At 36.0% G+C, this 20,336-nt stretch overlaps 1 protein-coding gene across 4 annotated transcripts in view; it reads right to left on the bottom strand.

Annotated features, from left to right (window-relative positions):
• The window catches only part of LOC109416416 (solute carrier family 12 member 1), a 304,485-nt gene that overhangs the window by 55,192 nt on the left and 228,957 nt on the right, over window positions 1-20,336 (bottom strand). For all 4 annotated transcript variants that reach the window (XM_062843069.1, XM_029871839.2, XM_029871840.2 and 1 more), the window contains 2 exons: window positions 14,135-14,654; window positions 13,792-13,906 (listed from right to left, as the gene is read on the bottom strand). In XM_062843069.1, coding sequence (XP_062699053.1) covers window positions 13,792-13,906; window positions 14,135-14,490 — 471 coding nt within the window. In that variant the 5' untranslated portion in view covers window positions 14,491-14,654. The remainder of the gene's footprint in view (window positions 1-13,791; window positions 13,907-14,134; window positions 14,655-20,336) is intronic.

The following is a 20,336-nucleotide window of genomic DNA, read 5'->3' as shown; positions in this document are numbered from 1 at the left end:
ACAATCATAGCAAATCTTGTCATTGATATGTTATTCATGAATAATGCTAAATAACACATCAATAACAAATAGTACTATCATGGTAAAACTTGCAATTTAGCACCTTTTATAATGAATTGTATAAAATATCAAAACAATAACATAATTTACATTCCTAGCTGAATTTTCCATTATTTTGATATTGTGAGAAATTATTTATTAACATTAGGCACCATAACATATTTTACTCTTAATATACCATTAACTATTATATTGTATACTTCAAGCATAACTTTTCAATTCGACGTATCTCGCAAAAGTAAACAAATCCGAATTCTCAGCTGTGTGTTTGATTCGCAATGGATTCTATTTGATGCACATCAATTTATGATAATTTAGACCTCAAACAATTAATAGAAATAGCTCATTTTACCTTTTTTCTGCTACTTTGAAATAACAACAGAATCTACCATTATTTTAAAATTGAATTTGAACAACTAAACCTACCATTATTTTGATCGCCACATAAACAGCTAAATTTGTTCTTATTCTGTTATCAATAACTCAAGAATGTCATATTTTGTTATTCACCGATAACAGTTTTTGGGTCTTATTTTGTTATCAATATCTCAATAATAACTTATTTTGTTCTTCAATTTAATCCGCATGCTTTACCATTACTTTGTTATTACAATGGCAAAATAAGTTATTTTTAAGTTTTTCTGCTACCAAAATTTTGTTATTATTTTTGTTATTTTAACTCTTATTTCAAACAAACAAATAACACATTTTGCCATTCAAACATTCTGTTTTAATGGTAAAATTTGCCATTCTTTTGCCATTAAGCTCTACCCGGGTACTGTGCATAATACGTGAATCAGGTATGGCAATATCTCAATAATAATCGGCGATTCTTCCATACAAATATGGATTATTCCATAACTGATTAATACCTCAAGCAGTCCTCGATACTAAACCAATAGCTCGTTGAGGTATTTTATAAATACCTACACAATACCAAAATTAGTTATTTTCAATACCAGGCTAACTGACCAATACCTCATCTTGGTATGATACCTGACTTTGGTATGCTGTAGTTATGTGTCAGTTATTCGTGGTGATGGGTTCGATTCCCGATCGGTCCAGGATAGAGTACTCTCATGCATGCAAAAATTGTCATTGACAGAGGACGCTCTCAGTTGATAGCTGCGGAAATGCTCAAAGAACACAAAACTGAGAAGCAAACTTTGTACCAGTGAGGATACCACGCCAAAACCAACAAAAAGGTAAGCTTCAGGTTAATTTTGATCAGGAACATATATCCATATCAATCAAATATACAATGCGAAACTCCGGACGAAAACCACGTTGGGTGATTCATCACCTTAAATTTAATTAACTCGCCACTACATTGTCTTCGCTGACGTTTGACATGAGTTAGCTAAAAAGAGTGAGTAATTCATCCATTCCAGAGCAAAAGCATCCCCCGATGCGATGCTTCACCGTCCAGCAGCACAGCAGTGCCAATGTCGATGCCAATTAACCTTTACACTCATTCATTTCGCCGTGCGCCATCGTCATTTGTGCCGCCATCGGAAGAAAAAGGCTGCTAGTTGGCCATTTACTGCAAATTTCATCTGTTCCCGCGCACAAATGATTGACCGAGTGAATGAATGGATGGATGGTTGGGCTGGGTAATTTTTACCAATTAATGAATGAGGTGCCGTTGTGGGTCACATCATCACGGCAGCACCCATCACATCGCATCGCGCATCGTTCGCTGCTGGTGGAGGCGTAGTTGCCGCCGATCCCTATGGTGACGCTGGATGGCTGGCTGCTGGTTGAGGTCAACTGGAATCTGGGATCACGCCGACGACGACAAAAGTTTAATTAATATTTTTTTACATCACGCTGCGGTCCAGCTCGCAGAGGGGCTGGGTAAGTTAGCTGTCTTTATGAAGCTATAAAAGGTACTCTGTTGCCAAATGGACGTTTGGGTGCAATATAAATAGCATACTTTTACCAATTAGCTAGATACACACTGCTATTTATATTTATATGCTCCTTTATGTGAAAAGTGATTAAAATGTCCGATTGTTATTCGAATAGGTGACTCAAACAGCTACTGATCTTGTATAGGTTCCACTATGGCAGAAAGTAGAGTGTATTAACTTCATTGATCTGTTTTGATGCAACGATTCAAAGTAGTAGAAATGGGCGGCGGGAGGAGTCTCAACAACTACATCAATAGGTATTTTTCTATCAATTCCTTCAAGTATTATCTCTGGAATTTTGCCAGAGATTTGTACCGGTATTCCTCACGGAATTCTTCAATGATGCTCCACTGGATTTTCTAAACCCCCGTCCCCAGTATTTCTTCAATGATTAGTCCAGAGATTGTTCCAGATATATCATCAAGTATTTTTCTCATGATTCTATCAGAGAATCCATCAAAAATTTTCCAAGGGGTTTTCCCAGGATTTGTCTAAAAATTTTTTTCCGAGATTTCTCTAGGATTCATCCGGGGATTGCTTCAAAGATTCCTCCATAGCTTCATTTCGGAATTGCTCCAGGAATTTCTCTTAAAAATTTCCAACTCGGAACTCATCAAGACACGTCTTCGGGGATTCCACAAACGAATTCTCTCGGGAATTGTTCAGGAGATTCCCGGTACTCTTCCAGGGACTGAGGTTTTTCAATGATTGTTCCTGGGATTCCAGGATATATTTTGAGCATTCCTTCAATGTACTCCCGAGAAATTTTCAAGATTGCAAGCATTCCCTACAGGATCCGCCCAAAAATTCCTGTTTATTGACAGAGGAAGCTCTCAGCTAATAACTGTTTTCATAGAACACTTAGCTGATATGCAAGATTTTTCTTAATTGGGAGTTAAGAAGAAGAAGTTAGTTGTGACGTCAAGAAGAGACTTAAGAGCGTCAATGTAGAATTTTTTTTTTAGATATCATCCATTTTTTAAAAGTGTATTTTTTCAGCTCACAAACAAGGTATTTCAAAACTTTTTTCACGGAAATTTTGCATATCAGCCATTCCATAAAAAACGATATAGTGCATCTCCGATTGTCGTGAAACTAGGTGGGCTTGTAGTTCTTCGGAAATAATTAGACCCGTATTTTTTATTTCGTCATTAGGGTGACCAATTTTCATATAGGGTGGTCCAAAAAATTAAGGTTTTTCAAATTGAAAATGGAACACGAATTTTAAGCGAGTTTTGTTGGAAATTTATCAAAAATTAATGGTTTTACCAACATTGAAAAGTTTTACGTTCAATAGGGGAGAATGGGTAGACTTGATTCTTTTTGCCTTTCTCGTACCAAAGTGTACTGAAGGGCTATATGTTCACCCAAAAAAAATCGATAGAAGGCTCGGAGGTCAAGTCACATATACCAATCAACTCAGTTCAACGAATTGAGATGATGTCTGTATGTGTGTATGTATGTATGTGTGTATGTATGTATGTGTGTATGTATGTGCAGAGCCGTAGCGTGGTCCCATGGCACCCTTGATAAGCATTCAGGTTGGCGCCCTACGACAATTAGACATTGTTAATTTGCTTAAGTTTGTAGTAAGGCGGATACACATTTAATTTTGACTTTCTGTCTCCCCCTCCCCCCCCCCCCCTTCAAAAAATGTTGGCCGGATTTGGCATTTTGAGGGGGCAGATAAAAAAAAATCTTTATCAAAATATCGGGTCTTGCTAAAAATTCTTTAACAAATCCGATGAGTTTTTAATATTTTTCAGATTAAATGCTTTATTATTTTTATCCCCCTTTCAACCAGCCAAAGAGTGATGGGACAAAAAGTGAAATAAATTTTTGTAACGGCCTAATTAATTTATATTTTTTCAAAGTTTTTTTTAAAAGTTGTGTTTTGGTGTTTCAAAGAAATGAACTCCCTTCGATTATGTTTTTTTCCTTATGGTTAGTATTTTTCATTCGTGTATTTCTTCAGGAATTTCAATGGCAGTACAAGTATAAGTTGGAACCTATTTTGCATTTTTAGAATATCACCAATACCTGCAGAATAGTTAGAAATTATTTTCAATATAATTTTCGCAAGGAAATCTTACAGTATTTTTAACTTTTGCTTGTTTTGTACTAAATTGAGTTTCACAGGTTTTCAAGAATTCCCAAATGAACTATTTTACCAATTTCAGGCGATAAGCTTAATTGGTTTTACCAGAATTTTCCAATAATTTTACCAAAGGTTCCTTCTGTAGTTTAATCAACATTTTTCTAAGAAGATCTGTAAGATTTTTTTCATTTATCATTAGACAAACGGAGGAATGCCAGCAAGAATTCCTGAAGAAATCTCTGCATAAGTTTTTCTTGGAATCTGCGGTGGAATTCCTGCTGGAATCACTGGATGCAAAAATCTCTGGAGAAATTTCTACATAAATATCCGGCGGAAAACTTGATGAAACCCTGGAGAAATTACAGCAAGAATTTTCAATGGAATTTATGGAGTAACTCTTGCAGGACTTCCTGGACTAGTTTCTGAAGCAGTTCGTGGAAAAATGCGTCATGGTATCCTTGTAAGAACACTGTAGGAATTTCTGAAAGAATACTTGGACGAATTTTTAAAGGAATACATTGAAAAATTCTTAAGAAATCTTTCGGGGATTTAGGAAAAAAATCCCTACAAGGTTTTATGGAGAAATCCCTGGAGTTCATGGAAGGCTTTCAAAAGAAACATTTAGATAAATGTTGAATGGAATCAATAGCAGATTTTCCAACGGAAAACGCAAAGAGAAGTTTCTGAATAAATTACAAATTAATGATTTTCTGGAAGAGTTTATAAGGAAATTTATGGAAGGTTTGCTAGCGGAATTCTAGTATAAAGATATGGAGCAATCCCTAGTAAGCATGGAACAATTTCGGAAGGTATCGATGGAAGAGTTTCCAAGCGATGTAATAGATTTCTTCTTTTTAAAGGAACTTATAGATGACTTTCTGAAGGAAACTTTGGACGAGTTTCTAAAGAAATCCATAGAATTTCTAATAAAAATCCCCGGAAGAATTTCTGAAGGAATTCCATGGATTTCTAACGGAATCTCTGCAGGATTTTCAATAGTAATCCATGGAGAAATTACTGATATTGAAGAGTTTCTAGGTACCTAATCGAAAATATGTTTGCATAAATCTCTATATGAATTCCAAAGAAACCCAGCAAAAAACTCTGAAGAAATACTTGGTGAAATTGATGAGGGAATTTCTGGAATATTAAAATAGTTTTTGGAGAACGGGAATAATAAAAAACTCACTGATAGTTTTTTTTGGTGAAAACGACCTCAAAGATTTCAGCTAGATTTGCAAGAGTTCAATCCCAAACTGCCGTAATTCAGCAAAGTGATGTAAGCGACATTGCAGTTATCGACGTCTTTTGGTATACATTTGGTAAAATAATAAAAATGTGTTAAATCTGCTACATAAGGATGCAAGATCTAATCGTAACCTAGCATCTGTGGAGGAAAAGTTTGAGAATGACCAAGGGGTTTCAGCATAATTATCAAAATGTGTCGAAATTGCCAATGTCGCTTACGTCACTTTGCAGAATTTTTGCTGCCGTAATTTGGGTAAGAAGATAAGAAGGTAAGAAGATTTATTGGAAATAACTATTGGATGAACTGAAAGAGCATCGTCTGTTTTTTTTACATTTCAAATACTTTTTGTAAACAACACGAATGTTTAGGAATTTACAAGAGAAACTTCCACTAGACTTTTGAAAGCTTATTGATTTTGTTTTGCTTATTTTAAAAACTAATATAGCTTCTCAAAACAATTGGATACTTTTTCACAGGAAACACAATGATAAATATTCAACATGATCTTGAGAAAACTGATTTTTGGAGATTATGGAGTAACGTAAAAACACATGACCTACCTCAGATATTGTAAATAATGAAATCTTGATAACATTCCAGAAAACAATAGCATCTTCCTGTTTGTCAGCCTATTATATGTGCATCATTGGTACAAATTTAAATTGAATTGAATGAATTTTTTAACGTTTATCAACAATATATTGATACTCAATACGACGTTATAAAATGTAATATTTTTCACGGCGAATTAAGTTATACCGGATAGAAATTTTTACCCATATAGAGGAAAATAAGTCAAATTTACAATACCACACAAAAATTACTAAATGTGTTCTTCCTTCAATCTTAATAGGCTCTAATATATCTGATTAGAGATAACTTGAGAACAGAAGTGGATATCAACACTAAAATTTATTGACATTGATGTAAAAAAATTACATTTTTTCGAGAAATGTTTTAATAGTTTTAATGTTTTAATAGTTTGTGAAGCATTTACATATTGTTGGTGTATGTTCAAATTTTCATTCAATTCGGTTCACTGGTTTCCGAGATATACCAGCTCAAAAATGAGTTGTCTGAAAAATAGTGTTTTACCCGAACGGTTCTTACTTTGCGAAATATTAATGAATCGCGCCCAAATTTGTACCAATGATGCACACATAATAGGTTGACAAACAGTCAAAATTTGAGATTTTTTGATGTGCTCTATGAAAAGTTATAGCTTGTTGAACTTTTTTGTGAGAGAAAAGAAAGTTGCCTATCCCAAACATTTTGGCCATCCCCTGTAGCAGGCATCCTAGCAAAATCAGTTATTACACGTTAATTTCAATATGTGAACCCATTTAAATTTACATACTGCAACAAGAAAACTGAAAAGAATGATATCAATATTGATAAAAACTAGGTATCTCAGAACATCCCCTCCATTGTTGCATTTTGAGTGCTATAACTAGGTAACTCGACAATGTTTCAACCATATATTGTTTTTATCAAAGGCTTAAACCAAAATAGTTAAAAACTTTTTGTTGCAGCCAAAAGAGTAGAAGCTGAATAAGCAATAAATGCTAAAAAATATTTATTTTGAAGGCTCCGTATATGGTATACCTTTGGAACAACTGCATGAAAAATTGTAAAATTTTCAAAGTCGTTTTTCTCGAAACTTTGATTTTCGTGTTACCTAATTCTAGCATTAAGGAGCGATATATATTCATTTAAAAATGTCTCAAGAAATATTTTTGGAAAATCCTTTGGAGATTTCGCCAGAAATTCTTCCGGGTTTTTCTTTAAAAAAAATGCCTAAAAATGCTTCAGAAATTGCTCGGATTTCACGGATTCCACGGATTTCACGGATTCATCCATAAAAACTTCAAGGAAGTTTCCAAAGTTTTTTTTTTCAGAAACTCTTGACATGATTGCTCTATGAATTTCTTTAAGTATCAATACTTTCATCCTTAGATTATTTCAGAAAATCTTCAAAGTCTTCTTCAAAAATTTCTCCAAGAATTCTTTCGAAAACAAAAACTTTCTAGGGTTTTCTTTTGTGATTCTTTCAGAAATTCATGTGGAAATTTGTCAAAAGATTTTTTTTTTTGAATATCTTCAACTTGTTGGTTCAGGAATTCCTACTAGATTTTTTTTCAATAATTCCATATGAATCTCTTGCAGAAATGGTCAAGAATTTTAATAAATCTTCCAAGCTTTTGAAAGTTCCATTCAAAATTTGCTTCATTGATTCCCTTAGAATCTTCTAGACAATCTTTCAAAAAAAAAAATCACGAATTCCTTCAAAAGTTGCTTTAGGTGTCTCTTTACACAATCTTCCATGGTTTTTTTTAGAATTTCTCTCACGGATTTCTTCAAACCCTTTCCAGGGATGTTTTAAAGAAATTCTTTCAAGGATTCCTTTTGAAAGTTCCCCATATTGTTTAGGATTTTCCCACGGATTCCTTCAGGCAGTCTTCCAATGATTTTTTAAATGAAATTCCTCCAGCAGTTTGATAAGATTATTTTTCCCGGAATATGTTTATTAATTCGTACAAGTATTCACCCTTCACAAACTCTAAATCTCTTTTGATCCATTTTCAAAAAATTCTCCATCGATTCCCAAGTAAAATCCCAGAAAATTGTTTACAGGAATTTTTCAGAGATTCTGGTACGATTTCTTTGAGTGGTTTCAGCAGAAATTTCTCCAGAGGTTCCTAAAGAAATTCATACCTACCTTCAGGAATTCCTCCGGGTATTCAACAATATATTTACTCTAAAATTGATGTGGGGCTTCCACCAAATACGTAGACCACGTAGAATTTCTAAACGTATTTTTAAGGACTTCAGTAAGAAATTTTTTCGGATTAATTTCCAATGATTTTTTTTTCAAGATTTTTTTCAAAAATGTCTCAAGAGATTTTAGTAGAAATGCTTGCAGAAGTTACTCCTTTTTTTCTCAAAATATTCCTCCACGAGTTTCTTCAGAAATTCATCCAGCAAATCGTTCGAAAAATGTGGGGGTTTCTTCAAGATTTCTTCTCAAAATAACCACACAGATTTTTGCATTATTATAAGGCTTATTCCAAGGAATGATTTCATTTTCTTCAGAAAGTATTCTTTCATTTTTTTAGGGATATCTTCGAACATTTTTTTAGAATTCTTTCAAACTTTCTCTATGAAGTCCTCTAGAAAATTGTTTTAGGAATTTTTCAGACATTCCAACAAGAATTCTTTCAGAAACTGTTTCAGAGGTTCCTACAGAAAAATCTCCGGATAATGCTTTGAATGTTCCTCCAGGGATTTTTCAGATAAGTTTTGGCATCAGGTACTGCAATACCAAAATAATAATCTGCGAGTTTACCATACAACTAGTGAATTGAATAATACCTGGAAGTAGTTGTCAATACCAAACCAATAGCTCGTTGAGGTATTTTTGTCGCTGACATAATACCCACACAAAAAGGTGGAGTGGACCTGGTGTGATGGTTAAAGCACGTGATTATCACGCCGAGGACCTGAGATCGAATCTCATTCCCGACAAACTCACACAAAGTGGGTGCTTCCTTCGGAAACTAGCCTAGGGTAAAAAATCTCGGTTGAAACAGGATAACCAACCCACACCCTGACTTTGGCATGCTGTTATTCATTCCTTCTCGGGATGCTTGTCAAGATGTGTGTTACTAGGGTAGGACTGATTGCACTTTAATAAAAAAACCCAGGTTAATCCACCTAGTGGTTATAGTGCCTTTCTCGTCGAATATGTACTCAACATTTTTTCCGGCCATAAGCCGAAGGGTTCCTGAATCCTGAGAATACTCTAGAACGGAATAAATCTGATTTTCATCTTTTGTCACAGTGCTCGTTGACTCGTCAATGAGGGGTGGAGTTGATAAATAATAAATGTATTTGATGAAAAAATACTTAAAAAATTAAGCAAACCCGCTTAAGGCGAAACTGGAAGCATTTCCTAATTTTTTTGGTTTTAATTTTTTATAAAATAACGAAGCAATATTTTCAAAATCGGTTTTCGTGCACATGTTGAGTATGGATCAGGGTATATTCTGATTTTGTTACGCGGCATAAAATGTTTTTCGTTTTTGCAGAAACAATTTTTTGTGAAATTTTGTTCAAACATGGTTTTTGCAAAAACGAAAAACATTTTATACCGCGTAAAAAAAATCAGAAGATACCCTGATCCACACTCTACATGTACACGAAAACCGATTTTGAAAATATTGCTTCGTTATTTAATAGCGCATCAAAAACCAAAAAAATGAGGAAAGGCATCTAGTTTCGCCTTAACTCATCGGTTTTTATAAAAAAAAACTTCTGGAAGACTCTAATTTCACTTTAAAATTGATAAATCTATTGGTTTATTTATTTGTGCACTTCTTCAAGATGTTGAATTCCGACCAAAATTTCCAAGGGGGGACCCCTCTGGACTTAAGAGAAAATCAAAATTTGTGTCAGCCTTATTCAGAAAAGCAAAAATTTTATCAAAGCCATAATTGAATTTGGAAACTTATTGATGGCTCATATTCCGACGCTATGTTAAACGTATAGGCTGAGCTGAAAAATATCAAATCTCTCAGTTGGCTGCTTGACCACCTTCACTAGCACTGACTGGATGCCGATCATTATCAAGACATTTCCGCAATTTTTTTTTCTGCGCACTTTAGCCTATATTTTATTATCATTGGTTATAAGATTCATGTAAAATTTGACAAAAAAAAGTGCAAGCAAGCGAAAATTCCCCTATTAAAGCCCATTCAAATTTCTACCGTGTTACAGAGCGCGAGGACTAAACCAGTTGCATCAAAATTGTTCGTAGTAATTTTAGACGCAGAGAGGGATTGGTGCTATAAAATTTAAATTTTTCCATACAACGTTGATCCAGCCTACTGTAAAATGACGCCTCAGGAATCTAAAATTATGTAATTTGACAAGATCGCTTGAATTTTTATCAAGATTTTGTTCTTTTACACATATTAATCGCTTGCATCGATTTTGTTCACCTGCGTAATTTCAGCAATGGATCCAACCCTGATTCTGCAACACTGCCGGCAATCTTAAGTGTGGTCAGAGACTATTTTCTTGCTGCCCGTGTAACTGGTTAACGAACATTTTTGATGATTTGATGTTTCGCATGCATGGGTTTGGTTTTGTTTTTTAATTGGTCACTTCCGACGGGACACCTGGAACCGGTTCCGGAACACAACCGGTTTAGATACGGTTTTAACTGTTTTCTTGCTTACCGTTCATCTGGTTATCGAAAAACCCCGCTCTTCCATGTGTCACATGTCACATGCATGGTCTTGGTTCACTTTTTTAATTGACCACTTCCGGCAGGACATCCGGAACCGGTTCCGGAATACTACTGGTTCAAACATGGTCTGAAACTATTTTCCTGCTTACCGTTCATCTGGTTATCGAAAAAGCCGCTGTTTGATGCGTCGCATGCCTGGATTTGGTTCACTTCTTTAATTGGCCAATTCCGGCAGGACATCCGGAACCGGTCCCGGAACACTACCGGTTCAAACTATGTTTGAAACTATGTTTCTGATTACCGTTCATCTGGTTATAGAAAAAGCCGCTCTTTGATGTGTCGCATGCCTGGGTTTGGATCACTTTTTTTAATTGGCCACTTCCGGCAGGACATCCGGAACCGGTTCCGGAATACTACCGGTTCAAACATGGTCTGAAACTATTTTCCTGCTTACCGTTCATTTGGTTATCGAAAAAGCCGCTGTTTGATGTGTCACATGCCTGGGTTTAGTTCACTTTTTTAATTGGCCAATTCCGGCAGGACATCCGGAACCGGTTCCGGAACACTACCGGTTCAAACGAGGTTTGAAACTATTTTCTAGCTTACCGTTCATTTGGTTAGCGAAAAAGCCGCTCTTTGATGTGTCGCATGCATGGGTTATGTTCACTTTCTTATTTGGCCACTTCCGGCGGTACACCCGGAACCGGTTCCGGAACACTACCGGTTCAGATATAGTCAGAGACTATTTTCCTTCATCCTCTTCATCAGATAATCGAAAATGCCGTGGTTTGATGGGTCGCATGCATGGGTTTGTTGCATTTTCATATCTGGCCCCTCCTGGGGTACCGGTCCGGAACACCTAAATGGCCATAACTCCGGAACGGCTGGACCGATCTGAACCATTTTCAATAGGAAACAATGGGACAATGTACCCCGTCGAATGAACCATCGGTCGTTGAAATCGGTTCATATTTACTATCTAAAAATGAGGTGACCTTTTTGTACACATACACACATACACACGCACACACATACATACACACACATACATACACACAGACATCATCTCAACTCGTCGAGCTGAGTCGATTGGTATATAACACTTGACCCCTCCGGAGGCACTATCAAATTTTCGTTTTTGGAGTGAACATATAGCCTTTCGGTACACTTTGGTGTACGAGAAAGGCAAAAAGATGCGTTGTTTGAGAGAAATAAAAATTATAATTTTCCTCCAGATTAGTTAAAGCAGGGTTTTCGATTTTTTAATTCACGTATTCTTTGTTACAAACAAATGATTTGCCGTAAAATTTTCACTCTCGTTGACCGATGAAATTCGTCATCGTTCTTGAATTGTATTGAAATTGAAAATAAATTGCAACTATTCGGAAATAGGATGTCAAAAACTTTGAAAAAGTATCAATTTGACAAAAAAAATGTACTCCAGTCGACTACTTTTGGAAAATTTGTGCCAGTTGTGGATACCATTTCACACTAGATTTCACAATATTTTTTTCTGGAAAGCTCATTTATGTTTTATTAATTCATAGTTATTTTTATATCTTCGTGGTTCAGAAATGGCTATGATCCAGAAGTTTTTTTTATAACCAGGACATACGATTAATGTTTTAGTTGAACTGTAGGGGAGACTGGGGAGACTTGATCCCTTTTTCTTAATTTGCCTGTAACATTAAGAAAAAACATAAAACTAGATCCATTTTTCGTACAGAATGGCATGTAAACATCTATTGCAAGTTAAAACACAACAGAAGGACTTTCAATTATTGTTAAAGTTTTCAAAACTGTGTTTTTATGGAGGCATGTCTTATGATGTATTTTTTAAAAATGGGTCACAATTGATCCCCTTTTGAGCACATGTTTAATTTAAAGGGAAAATAACTCCAGAAGCCTACTGTTCATTTTCTGTTCAAGTTTTCTTACATTTTTGATGAATATGCTGTATTTGAAATTATAAGATTTCCTTAAATTGTTAAGGATATGCCGTATTTTGAAAATGGGGAGACTTGATCCCCCTTTTAATGGTGTGTAATAAAATAATAATTATCTGACACGTTTTATCATTGAATATACTAGAATTCCGAGTAAATAGAGGCTTCCAAATAGAATTTTATTTTTCACATGTATAATGTGTGTGTAATCCTCGAGGGATCAAGTCTCCCCATGTCACTGTTGTATACACTAAGCTACATTAATTGAAATATTTATATAACAACCTTATTTGAATAAATGCGTTTGATAGTATTTTATTTATACTATGTGTTGTAAAATTTTGACAAGATTTGGTTCAATTTTCACAAAGTTATTGAGATTTTTCGGAATTGCCTAAAAGATTTCTGAAGGATTGAAAACAAACCATCAGCCATTAAAAAATAGTGCAATACACAATTAAAATCAATTGTAGCCAAAACATTGTCATCTGTCCAGATGTTGTTTTGGAAAAAATATGCTAGAAGAGAACTGTTTTTGATTCTGAGAAGATATGGGGGGAACAAGTCTCCCCAGGGATCAAGTCTCTCCAGTCTCCCCTATGTAATTTTGAATATGTAAATAAACTGTGAGACGCTTTGGGCATTAATGGAGCGACCCCGTATCACTCATGTAAGTGTGAGCTTGGTAGCAGGATGTTACACAACAGATCTCAGCTCAGCTTCTGTTCGTCGATGGACGGTACTTAATGAACATTCGTTAAAATGTGCGAACGGAGCTGTCATGAAATGAAGCGAGCTTATATTGGTCGCAGCATAATTTTAAATAAATCCGGTTAACTTGGTTGGTTTGCGGAAGCGGTAAACCCCGTTACCAGAATCACTGCTTCCAAGATCTTGCCCAAAGTGGACTTATCATTGCAAACGACATCATTCGAAGTAAAAAAAAAACAAATTTTAACGCATCAAAAATGCGGAACTGCCCGAGTGGAACAGACAAACAAAACATCCTTTCCGAGCTTCCGAGAAGAAAGGTAGGTACAAACGGTCGTGACGACTGTCGTCTGCGCTCACCCACTGAATTAATTTCTCAGTAAACATCTTTTCCATTTACTAACACGTGCACTCCGCAAATTTTGCGCCATTGACCGGCTTTCAACGTTGTCGTCGCACCTTACTAGGTACTAGGTAAACGTGATAGCATCTGCATTCAATTAAACTGGCAAATCTGATAAACCGCCACCGGCCCGGCCCGACAAGCCCATAGTCTTTCTTACCTTGTTCGTAATGGAGGCATGATGGAGCTCGTCCAACGTCGGACGATTGTTTGCTTGGAAGGAGAGGATGTTCCTATAGTTATCTGCACGTGGGAGGGCTTCCCTCGTAAAGTGCCTGCAAATGGGAGAGGAAGTGACGCGGAATAAGAGGATTATGACGGTGAGGACGATAATCGAACAAGTTGTGCACTTTGGGACGCAGAATTTCGATAAAAAAATTATGACGATATGAAAGTTGTGTTCAATTCAGGATGTCGTAAAGTGGGAAAACTACTAAGTCAGACATTCTTAATCACATATTAATCAAATCGGATATGGGTTGGATACCCTCCAGAGAACTTACCTAAAACTTCTCGCGTATTTGTTGTCGTCAATCAGATTATCCTCCTCGTCCTCATTAGAATCGGACGCGTCCCCGTTTTCCATCTTGAACCGTGTGGTTTGTGAGTTTTTCCGCTGTTCCTTGTCCCCCCGGAAGCTAGTGCGTAGCGATTGGAGCCTCGAAGTGCGCCGTTTCACCAGCTCCTCCGGGAAGGTATCATCTTCGGTGGTGACGTCTGCGTGTCCGTTGGCACCACCACCACCTCCTCCCCGATCACCACCGTCTCCGTGGTCATGGTTAACCGGGTTGACCTGGAACCGGTTGGCCGAGCCAACCCGGTGCATCGTGTTCATTTCCACTTCTTTCGGTTGAGACATCTGGGATGGTTTGGAGGTTTGGCGAATGACTGAACTAAATGGTGCCTCTCAGGTTAAACACTGTTTCCCTAGCTGTTACGAGGAATGGATTCGATATGAAAGCAGAATGTGCATTCAAATCCTGGCAAATGAGAAAATCACGATGTAACCACCATCAAAAGAATCTGAAAAGAATGAAAAAGAGCATATTTTAGTACACTGTCTACAAGAAATGTATAAATAAGAGAATTTCACAAGAAATTAAGATCAAAGTAACTATGTTTAGCTACGCAATGATTAATTGAACATATTTACCATATTTAAATATTTACCCCCTGAGAAAGCCACAAACTTCGTGGTGAAACGTCGGGCAAATGAAGAACGTCGTTTGTTCAATCAATGACTGCGTAGCCAAACATAGTTAATTTCACCTAACTGTCGTTTTATCATCAGTTTAATAAGTTCAAATATATATTATCACTTCCAGTTGTCAGTTCCTTCCAATAGGAAATTTAAATCAAATTCCATACTTTTCCCCTATCAATCAGCTTAATTTTCCCTAGCATTTCATCCAGTACTGTCATGGTAAAATTAGAGCTGGTTTCTCCAGATTTCCAAATCTCAGCGCCCCCTATACTGGTAAGCCTCCATATGAATGACTTCGAATGACTAAAATTTTCACGATTTTTTTCTGTCATTATTGCGGGAGGGGCATTCTTGCAGATATTCCTTCTTCAACAATAATTGTTCTAAAGATTCTCGCGGGGATGAACCAGCCTCGGGCTGAAAATCCCCATAATAAAGAGCCAATAATAATCTAAAGATTCCTTCAAAAACTATTTTGAAATTTATTCCTTCTCCTGTGCAGCACAAAATTGTTTTCCATGATTAACTTCCACAATACCGCCAGATGTTCCTTAAGGGACTCTTCCAAGATTATTATTTTTTTCTGTTTTTTTTTTATAGAAAGATAATTCTCGCAGGATTTTCTAGAATGATTCAAGCAAGGTTTGTGCAGTATAGGGGAGTTAGGGGCATAATGGATACCCTTAGCAAATGAGTACGATAGGCCTGTATAACGGAGTAAAACTTAACATATTATCAGTTGACTTACAACTTTAACTTGTTTCCTACGTCTTTCAATCATTTACAGCAGGTACAATGTCTTTATTGTGAAGAAATAATGAATTGTAAACCCTGTGTTTTTCAAGGCTGGCAGGAAAGGTACGGGGCATAATGGACATCCGTGCATATTTTATGCTAATTCTTTGGTTACATCGACCAGTTAAGTAATTTGCCTATGGAGATCAATACCACAGATATAATACTCCATTTAAGACGAGTTTACATAATATCAAAGTAATTTAAATAAACTTTAGGCTAAAATAATCGGAATGGTTTTTTTTTTCAAACTCTCTAAAACGCCTAACAGTATGCAATGCGGGTACAGCCATTCGTAATTGCCAGTGTTCATTTCGCCCCGATCCGACTACATCATTAAAATTACTATTCTAAGTAAATTCTGATCAAAAATAAAATACTTCATCCATTGCTAAATCTTTGTATACATAGATAAGGTAACAATTGACTTGTTTTTATGGTGGACACACTCCAAAACTCGTAATACCTTATTTGATGCTGCTTCGAAATTATAAGCATTTCACCATATGTAAAACATATTTCAATTTCATTGATATTTTGGTTATTTTGAAGCAATATAAATGGTACTTTTGAAAAATAGAATCATGACTTGTACCTTTACACTTATGCATTAAAAGTTTTTCATAAAAGTCAACGGTTTCACCAAAAACAGGGGTGTCCATTTCGCCCCGGGTGTCCATTATGCCCCTAATTCCCCAACCTAGATGAAAATCTTGTGACAATCGAAATAATATCGAATACATATAGGAAAGCTTAACAAAGGTCAAAGCTGACGACCCCCTACCCCTAACCATGCTATTTTTAATCCTCGAGCAGTTGCGTCTTTGACTATCTGCAGCGCTCACGCGGTGTACACGCAGAAAAATAAATTGTAAAAAAAAAAACAAATAAATTCTAGTTCAAATCAACCGATTTTTCAGTTTACTATAGCGACAAACTGATTTCTAGTTTAAACTGAACTGTTCTATTGTTTGATAACACAAATATTTTCATTTGTCGAAATTTTTGACAGTTTGTTAAAACAAACAGAGATATGGTATTTTCAACATGAAATAATGGATTGATTCGAACGACTGCACTTTTGCCACTAACAAACCCGGAATGTGATTGTGTTGGTGACGGCAGCAACTGCGGCAGCTCAGAAATCTATTTTTAGACCGTCGGTAAGCGGATGGGGAGGAGAACGACTAATAAAAGACAAAAAAGGCGAAACCGATCAACTTTTTGTGGATGCTGTCGTGAGTACCTGCGCGTTATCCATCACGGCCAAAGCTGCACTTGGAAGTTGGCGTGATGGATTTGCTACACCTTCTTCGTTGTGGCGATGTTGAGGTAGGCATTTTATAGATGTGTGAGTGCTTTCGTACCACGTTTATGGTTTTTATTTTGTTGCAACAAATGAAATTTTTGACATTATATGAAAAGATGTTAATCGGTTGTTTTTATCGATAAACTCTAAATGAAAACAATTAAATATAATTTTGGAATAAGTAAATTCTCAGTTTGAAAATCAACCATGCGTTTTATTGTTTTAAACAAGTGTCATTTTTCTGCGTGTACGACATGCGTGCATATTTTATGGTGCGTGTTTCTCTAGGGTGTCTCTTTAGGAGTCCCTTCAAAGATTTCTTCAAAAGATGCAATTCTAGGAAAAAAAGACACAGATTTGAAGATTATTTCAGAGATTTTATTCAAAATTCCTCTAGGGGTTTCCATGAGACATGCAGATTTTTTTCTGGAACTCTTCCACGAATTATTGTAGAAATTTCTCCAGAGTTTCCTTAGGTCCTATTCCATACAATCACAAATTCCCTCAGACATTCATTGAGAACTAGCTGTACCCGGCAGACATTGTCTTGCCTACTGCGTTTTATGATGTTTCAAGTTTCTATCCAAGACCAAGTCTCCGGTCACAAAACGTATGGAAAATCGATTTTCGAAAACTCTCAGTTGCTTCATAAACCTTCCTTGGGTGAAAACTAACAGAACAAAACTAAGACGACCCAAATCGGACCTTCTGTTCGCAAGTTATGCGCGGTCCCACGTATGCCACTGCATTTTTATAAATATAGATAGATTTCCACTAGAAAATTTCAAGAGATCCTGAAAGATATTTTTTTTTTCAAAAATTCATTCAGAAGTTCTCTTTTTTCTCAATATGTTTTTGTTATCTGCATGATTTTTTTTTCAGAGATTTGTAGGTAATCATCCCTGAAGAAATCGTACAAAAAATCATTTATGGATTCCTCCAAGGATATCTCCAGGAGTTCTTCCAAAAATTTCTTCAGAATTTCCTCCTCCTATTAATGGAATTATACAAGAATTTCACCAGTACCTTTGTCTGCAATTTCTGCAGGAATTCTGGCATACATTTTTAAGACATTCCTCCAGAAAATTCTCTACAAATATCTGCAGGACTCCTCTCTGAAATATTTCAAGAACTTTTTCCTTGACATAACATTCAGGGGATGCTAACATAAGGCTGAATTTCAAAAGGCTGAATGCACAAAAGGCTGAACACGAAAGGCTGAAAGTAACATAAGGCTGAATTTCAAAAGGCTGAATGCACAAAAGGCTGAAACAGCAAAAATGCAGGAAATAAGTTATAGTACTTCTTCTTTTTTTCTGGCGTAAAGTCCCAATTGAGACAAAGCTTGCTTTCAGCTTCTATACGCATTTCAACAGTTATTAATTGAGAGCCTTCTCTGCCAATAACCACTTTGCATTTGTATATCGTGTGACAGGCAGGAAGATGCCCGCGGATGTCAAGGAATTTTCCATTACAAAAAGTTTCTGGCCTGAGGGAGAATCGAACCCGTCACCCTCAGAATGACTACCCGTTCGCTAACCGGCTACATATATGAGTCCTAGTCATAGAATTTGCTTAGTGAAGAGGCCAATGATGCATACCAGCATAGCAACTAACACAAAAATGACTGATGGTATTTCAATTGGAGATTTTTCCTTCTTTGAGAATAAGCTATTCTTTCGAGTCATGCTGTTATGGAGATTGCCTGCCATTACAGCTGCCAACAATGTGATCAGAAGTGTTTCCTTCTTTTAAATATATGCTATTCTTTTGAGAAATACTGTCTCAGTTATGTAGCAGATCATTAATTCATAGTTTAGCGCGGAAAAACAGTCCTAACGCTTTCCGATTTCGAACATAATAACAGCAGCATGTTCGTCCAATGAACCATCAACCAATAAACGGTAGTGTACGTCAAATGTCAAACTCAAGCAAAACCAATGCAGGGCTGAGTGCCCGAGCAAAGTCTAACAACAAAATAATAGCAAATCGAAAACACGATTTGTAATCAGCAGCAAATTGATATCATATTTTGATATCAGATTATCTTGATTAATTTCGAATTCAAATTTTGATATCGTTTTGCTGTCATTTAAAATTATTACACATATTTAAGTTGTTAAGTCATTTCAAAACCTCTAGGCGACCTTGTATAAAGCATCTAATGATATACCATCAGTGCAATTTACGTATTGCATTTAGGTTTCCATATTATTCGAAAAAACTCTACATTTAACGATTTTTACATATTTTTCGCATTGATAGCAAAAACAGTAATCAATTTGCCATCACTGATAGCAGGAATTGTTTTCAACTTGCTCTCACAGGAACATTTTTCTGCTTTCATTTTTGATGTTTTAACCGTTAAAACGACCAAAACGACGTCAACCTGAGTAATCATAATTTGCAATATCACAACATCAAAATTTGTTTTCGATTTGCTGTCAGACTTTGCTCGGGTGGTCGGCAAACTAGCAAATTTTCATAAAAATCATTATATCAGTGTACGATATGAATAATTAGAGTGTTATGTCTGTTTGTCTGTGATGTTAGTGTTGCCTTTAGGCTCGCCGTTTTTGAAAACTAGTCGAATCATTATTTCAGCCTTATGTTATTTCAGCCTTTTGACATTTTCAGCCTTTTGTGATTCAGCCTTTCGTAATTCAGCCTTTTGTTATTTCAGCCATTCGTGTTTCAGCCTTTTGTACGTAACCCACATTCAGAGTTCCTCAAGAAGTTTCTCATGATTTTTTTTCTAGGAATTAAGGAGGTATCTCAAGAAGTATCTTCTGGAATTAAGGGGAGATTTCTTGGAGTATCTTACGGTAGTTATCCCAGGGTATCTCAAGGAGTTATTTCAAAAGTTTTTGTCCAAGAATCGCTGCAGAAAATTTTCAAGAAGTTCTTCTAGGATTCTCTGTAGTTATAACAAGGACTTTTTCAAAAGAGATTCCTTCAGACAATTATCCTGAGATTTCTAAAGAATTTCATTCAAAGATTTCTTCCTCAGGAGTTTCTCTTGTATTCAAGGACCCCTTACAAAAATTTCCAAAAGAATCTCTGCAGGATGAATTTCTGTAAAACTCCATGAAAGAACTGTTGAAGAAATCCCGCACTGAAATCCATGAAGAAATTCCTTAAACTCTCCTTTAAACGGAATATCAGATGAAATCCGAGTGGGAATTTCTGGAAGAATCTCCGAGGAAATCTTCGGGAAAATTTGCAATAAAATCTCATGAAGATCTTTCGAATGAATCTCCAGAAGAATATCTGGAAAAAACATTGGGAAATTTTTGAAGAAATCTTAGTTGAAAAATAAGAAATAACTAAAGAAACTCCTTGGGCGGAATTCCTAGAAAAGTTTATCAAGTAATCTTTAAGAAAAATCCTGAAGAAA

This window comes from Aedes albopictus, chromosome 3, assembly GCF_035046485.1.
Source record: "Aedes albopictus strain Foshan chromosome 3, AalbF5, whole genome shotgun sequence".
Classification (NCBI taxonomy): Eukaryota; Metazoa; Arthropoda; class Insecta; order Diptera; family Culicidae; genus Aedes; species Aedes albopictus.
The sequence above is the reverse complement of the archived record's forward strand: the minus strand, read 5'-3'. Positions and strand labels throughout refer to the sequence as shown.